This window comes from Pelodiscus sinensis, chromosome 5 (assembly GCF_052426305.1).
Source record: "Pelodiscus sinensis isolate ZL-2025 chromosome 5, ASM5242630v1, whole genome shotgun sequence".
Taxonomy (NCBI): domain Eukaryota; kingdom Metazoa; phylum Chordata; order Testudines; family Trionychidae; genus Pelodiscus; species Pelodiscus sinensis.
The window spans coordinates 133,389,043-133,395,389 of NC_143056.1; the positions used below are offsets into that span (position 1 = coordinate 133,389,043).

Genomic DNA, 6,347 nt, shown 5'->3' on the forward strand with positions numbered 1-6,347 from the left:
ACTTCATGCATGGGGGCCCAGACAGATCTATGTCTTAGGGCATCTAGACAAACTTCCTGTTTCTCTAAATGTTCAGCTCGGTGATTTCACTAGACATTTGGGCCTCAGGAAGTACAAGGGGTGAAGTTACCCTCTCTGTGGCACCCAGACTCCCCTTCATCTCCCTCCCTGACATGGTCATGCTGTCTAGACCACTTTGGGGCCTGTTAGCTTGGTTGCTAAAGTTCAAACAGTAAGTTATGGTGGTTCAGGCACATTACCGGATTTGCCAAAATCTCCCCATACACCCCCAGTTCATTTCCAAGACCAGCCAAATTGATTATGAACGGGGCAATGGGGGGGGGTCTATCGGTGCAGACCGATGCTCCAGTCTTTGGCAGGAGGTACCCCCAAAATTATGGAAACGTATCTTCTTTCCATAGCAGTTTTCCTTCATTAGGATCAGGGAGTTTTGCAGTGTCATGTTCCTTTTCTGAGGGAAGTTTGTTGTCACCTGTGGTTTCCCTTGCTCCTTCTCTTCTTTGTGCTACCAGGCTAAACTGATTAAAATAAAAAATATCTTGTCCAAGTAGTTAAATCCTCACCCTGTCCCTCAGTGTCCTGGATTATCCAAATAGGGCAGATTGACACGCAGTCATCTGCAACGCTGCCTTCTTCACAGTTGGATCATCCCGTTACCATCTCTGGTCCGGTGATGATCTTCACACTTCTCTCCCACGCGTTGTTTCCTCTCACACATAACAAAGGTAACAAACCGAATTTCACTAGAGCAGATCATGACATTTTCCCTCTCTGTTATGTTACAATAGCTACTGCAGAACTACAAACACAATGGGAACCCTTAACATGTAAATCTATTTCTACTTCCAGACTGTTTGGCAGAGTGTACAGCATCAAACATATTAAGAGGTGGCACATTAAGACTTGAATACCTAGAATGTCACCAGAAACAGGAAATAGGGCTTTTTCTACTTCAATTTCAGCAGTCGATCACAGAGAGAGAGTGTGGGACTGACATTCATCTGCAAACCCGACCCTGGTTCCCTGGGCTTGATCAAAGTCATTAACTTGGTATTGCCTGTTACAGCCAGTGTCCACTACCTCTACCAACTTCATTATTACATCAAAAGGGAAGGAGGGGACACTACCAGCCCACTTAATTAGCCTCACTAGCCTCAGTCCTACAATTGAGAGGTACCTATTTGTTTGGGTTGGACAATTTGCTTTCCCGTATGATCATATTATAGGTACCTGGCCAGAGCTCTGTCATGTTTCCGTCACACCAGGCTTTTTGATGGCCAGCTACACATGACGTGCAGTGACTGTGTCAGTTCTATTGAAGTCCTTCCACACTTTTATTTGCAGATTAATACCCATCTTAGCTATACATTACATGCAGTGAGTGTATCAGGTCTGGCGGGTTTTGCTTCACCTCCTTTGGACTCTTTGCTAGTAGGTAATAAGGAGCTGTTGGCTTACAAAGGTACTTGTAATTCCTGCACAATTATACAAATCCATGTTAGGTGCCTTGCAACTGCTCAGTGCTCTGTGTTGAGAGAGAATGGAGCACTTCAGCCATCTCACTCTTCTATCTGCCTGGTGTCCTGTCTACGCGCCTAGGGTGGAAAGATGCCGCACCTTAGAATGGCCAATATTAGAGGTTAAGGGAACTTCAAAACAAGAAGGAACAAATATGAAGTTTCTATAAGACCACGTTGCTTGTGGGCATCCTCTTTGGCAGTCTGCATTGAACTGAATGCCAAGCTTTCAGGGTCGGGGTGTTCCTTCTGGAAGAAAAATAAACACAAAAAAGTCACATCCCGCCCAACATCCCCGTATTCCTGATGAGTTCCTGTTCTTTCATCTACTGGGAAAATATTCTAGGCTCTGATGAGCAGGTGTTCAGAAAACGTCATGACTCAGAGCTCTGTGAAGGGGACTTGGATAGAATAGGACACCCAACTAATTTTTTAGGTTGCTGTGGGGGAAAAAATCCATTTACTGAAACCAAATTCCGACACAAATACTGGCGAAATGAAAAAGTCAACCAAAACAAATAAGTGATTCTGGGTTGGATGAATCATTTCAATCCCACCACTTCTCCCTCTCCACTGCCAGCTGTTTAGTTCATGCCAAATTTCTAGATGAAAAAGAAAAGTGACCAACACTCTCTGTGGAAAGTTTCACTCCCCGCCCAGTTTCATTTAGTGTCTTCCTTCCTGTATCAAGGGATGATGATCAGCAGGAGCAGAAGGAAATGTGAGTTGTAAGTTGCTCACCTCTCTGGAGAGCGCCCCCTTTTGTCTAAGGACAGGTCTCCACAAGCTCCTCTCCTAAATCTGGCTCTGGGGGCGGAAAGGTACCTCCTCTATCAGCTCCTTGAGTATTCTAGGATGCATTTCATCAGGCCCTGGTGACTTGTAGACATACAACTTTTCTGAATAATTTTTAACTTGTTCTGTTTTATTTTTTTCTTCTATGCCAACCCAATTCCCACTAGCACTCACTACATGAGGCAATCCTTGTTCATCATCAGAAGATGTCCTGTCTTTGATCTCTGTCAGGGCTTTGAAATAAAGTCTTTACCACACTGTGTCCAGAGTTCTCCATATCACCATAGCCCAAGAAGTCCGATCTTCAGCCATGGGACCTGGGCTTCATCTCGGTCTGGAAACCAGCCCCCAGACGGAGCTGTCCGAGGTACTGCTGCCTTTGCAGTCCATCCCTGGGGCTCCTGAGAGAAACTGCCAAGCCCTCATCCAGCAGGCTCTTTACACCGGCTTATTGGGCCCTAATTAGCAGCAGGAGAAGCAGCGTCTCTTGCTTGTCTGGAGGACCTCATTCCTGTAGGGACGGGTGAGGCAAGGCCATAGGTCTCCAGTGGGGGGATTCTACCTAGTTCCACCCTATCACTGGGGAAGCAACGTCTCGCTCCCTCAAATCTCCACCATCATGTACAGCCTGAGCACCAGTCCTTGCTCCTGGGAAACTGGAAGTCAGGCCGACCACATCTAGAGATGGGCCTTTTTCTTTTTTTTGTTTCCAAACCTGTCGCACAAGCCAGCTCAAATTTTTTTCTTTATAAGATTATTTTAACATGCAAAGTTGGATTTTCATTTCAGTTGGATTTCCATGGAATTCTTTCCCACCACAACAGCAAATCCCACAGTCAGAGTTTGGTAAGAACGGGAATTCTAATGATGTCCCAGAGCAGTATGGGAGGAGCACAGACCATCGTGCATCAGAGGGATGGATTCCAGCCTGGGAGCCTGGCCCATTGCAGAGTAGTTGGGATGTGGTACATGGGACACCTCTGTGTGTTTTTATTATGAGTTGAAATATTAAGTTTTCAGCTGAAAGATGTTAGTCTCACCAAACACACATTGGGTGCGTCTAGACTGGCAAGATTTTGCGCAAAAACGTGCCAGCTGTCTACACTGGCTGCTTGAATTTGTGCAAGAACACTCACTTTGTAATGTACAAAATCAGTGCTTCTTGCACAAAAACTTTCATGCTCCTGCTCAGGAAAAAGGCCTCTTGCACAAGATTACTTGCACAAGAGGGCCAGTGTAGACAGGGAAGAACTGTTTTGAGCAAAAAAGCCCTGATGGCTAAAATGGCAATCTGGGCTTTCTTGCACAAAATCGTGTCTAGACTGGCCATGGATGCTTTGGCGCAAAAGTATCCGGGCCAACATAGACGCGCTTTTCCGTTTAAAGTATTTCCGCAAAATCATGCCAGTCTAGACGCAGCCTTTCAGTTTCCAGTGACAAGAGCAGAATGAAATATCCCTCAGGCTTGGACTCTGCAACCCTGATACAAATTGCATCACTTACTGCTGCAGGAGGAAAAAAAGCACCAATTAATCCCCAGGGTATCAATCCCATGACTGAGATTCACTGAGCTCATTAATTTGTTGTTGTGTCTCTTTGAACTCAGATATTCCAACTAGCTCCAGGGATCTTGTCCCATAGATCACAGATCTCAGAATAAAATCTCCCATTTGCACCAAAGTGTCAGTTTCCATGAATGGAGAAACGCCGCCACGTCTCTCTCTGCTGTCCGCAGGTACGTGCTGTTGTCCTGGGTCAGAGTCACACACCAGCATGGACAGTGTCACTGACAGAAGTCCCAGCGCCTGCCTATTGAGTTAAAGGATGACAAATTTTCTTGGAAAAAATAGCCCATTAGTTAGTCACAGAAGCTGGTGCCATCCTGTCTTTACGTCTCAGGGGGTTTATACAGAGGAATGTACATTCTGCTATTAGATGCCAAGGAGCTTATTCATGACAGTGAGCAAGTTTCACCCTAAACGGACACGGCGAGCCACAGAGCTCCCCTTGCCACGGAGGGTGGAGAGACTGACACTCGTTTACTCTCAGCCCTTCATGAGCTAAGCAATGATCTCGTTAGACACAGATGGTTTCACCCTCATTGTCCCGCACCAAAGTTACAAGTCGCTGCTTGCTGCTCAGAATAGAGAACAGGAGCGTTTGTGTGTGGGCTGATGATTAAGCTGTATGAGTACGGTGTGTGAAATTGATCAAACAAGTGCAAAGTCCAGATGTGCACATGTGACTCTGCGAACTAAGCCCTTCCCTGATCTCATCCTGCTATCTATTAAAAACCTGACCTCCATTTTTCATCACTTACTTCATAACACTGAAAGGACACGTTCCCGGATCCATCCACCAGCCCACAACCCTGGAATTGCCTGTTCTTGGTTCAGAGGAGATGGAAGAGGGAAATCACTCAGAAGCGACTGAATTCATTCTCTCAGGACTGACAGATCGTCCAGAGTTGCAGGCCCCCTTGTTTGTGTTGTTCCTACTGATTTATGTTATCACCCTGGTAGGAAACGGGGGGATGATTTTCTTAATCACAACTGACTCCCGACTCCACACCCCTATGTACTTTTTCCTCCAAATTTTGTCTTTCTCTGATCTCTGCTATTCCTCAGTGGTTGTCCCTAAGATGTTGCAGATTTTTTTAGCTGAGAGGAAAAGCATTTCTCGCACTGCCTGCGCTGTGCAAATGTATTTCTTTGTTTATTGCGTGGATACTGAGTGTCTCTTGCTGGCTGTGATGGCGTACGACCGTTATGTGGCCATCTGTAACCCGCTGCTCTATTCGGTCCTCATGTCCAGACAGCGCTGTAACCTCCTGGTGGCTGGGGTGTTTGCTGTGGGGTTGGTAGATTCATTGATACTGACGTGTTTTACGTTTCGACTGTCATTCTGCTGCTCCAACATCATCAATCATTTCTACTGTGACTCCCTACCACTGCTGTCCCTCTCCTGCTCTGACATCCATATCACTCAGATTGCTATACTTGCTTCCATGTGCTACACCGTAGGGATCAGCCTTGTGACCATTCTCCTCTCCTATGTCTGTATCATCTCCACCATCCTACAGATCCGCTCTGCCGAGGGCCGGTACAAAGCCTTCTCCACCTGCGCTTCCCACTTGTGTGCGGTGGGCATGTTCCACGGCACGCAACTCTCCTTGTGTTTCCTTCCCATCTCCAGCTATTCCATAGCCGTGGGTAAAACAGCCTCCGTATTTTACTCGGTAGCCATCCCCATGTTGAATCCTATGGTCTACAGCTTGAGGAACAGAGAAGTGAAGGATGCCCTGAGGAAAGCAAAGAATAAACTGGTAACCAAGTCTTGATTGTGCTCATCCCAGTGCCGGTTGTGTGATGGGCAGTGGAAAGAGATTAATTCAGTTCCCTCTCTACAATTATGTCTTTTTGCAGAGCCCACGGTGGCATTGTTCATTAATATCTTGTTAGTATCCATGTGCCTGTATTCCAACAAGGGCTGCAGGTCCCCCTGATATCAGGGCTGTATTCTGCTACTGCTTCTATGTGCGAATAAAAATCTAGGTGATGTGCTTTCAAAACAGGGATCTGACTGTCCTAGGGCGAGGAGGGGGCATCAAATCTAGCCCCCTCTTCTTTCTAGCACTGTTGATTCCATTGGGCGGTTCCAAGGGTGGCGTATCTGAAATGTATGGTTGAACCAAAGGGAGTTTACGCAGCTTCCTGCTCCACTGTAGCCGTTTCTGTGCTCTGTGGAGTTCTTGTACCAATTGTGCCCTGCTTTGTGTCCCGGAATGAGGAGGAGAGAGATGATTTCTATCATACTGTGCTAGCGTAGTGGGACAGTTTTTCCAGGAATGAGTAGAGTTTTGCATTTCAAAGCCCTTTCCATTGCTTGGTACCCATGAGCTAAGGGACTGGTGTCTCCCCAATCCCGAACATGGGGATCTTAGAGTCTCCTGATAAAATTACAGAACATATCTGATGTGCCAGTGTTTGCTGATGCTCACAGGAAAGGGAAAAA

The 6,347-nt window shown here is 46.4% G+C and overlaps 1 protein-coding gene across 1 annotated transcript; it reads left to right on the forward strand.

Moving 5' to 3' along the window:
- The first annotated feature begins 4,734 nt into the window (after positions 1 to 4,734).
- On the forward strand, positions 4,735 to 5,673 carry LOC149524424 (olfactory receptor 8U3-like). Its single transcript, XM_089778861.1, has one exon. The coding sequence runs from the start codon at positions 4,735 to 4,737 to the stop codon at positions 5,671 to 5,673; it is 939 nt and encodes a 312-aa protein (XP_089634987.1).
- The last annotated feature ends 674 nt before the right edge of the window (positions 5,674 to 6,347 follow it).

Bases quoted from the DNA above. Each gene is read 5' to 3' on its own strand.
- LOC149524424 (XM_089778861.1), top strand. From the start codon at position 4,735: ATGGAAGAGGGAAATCACTCAGAAGCGACTGAATTCATTCTCTCAGGA.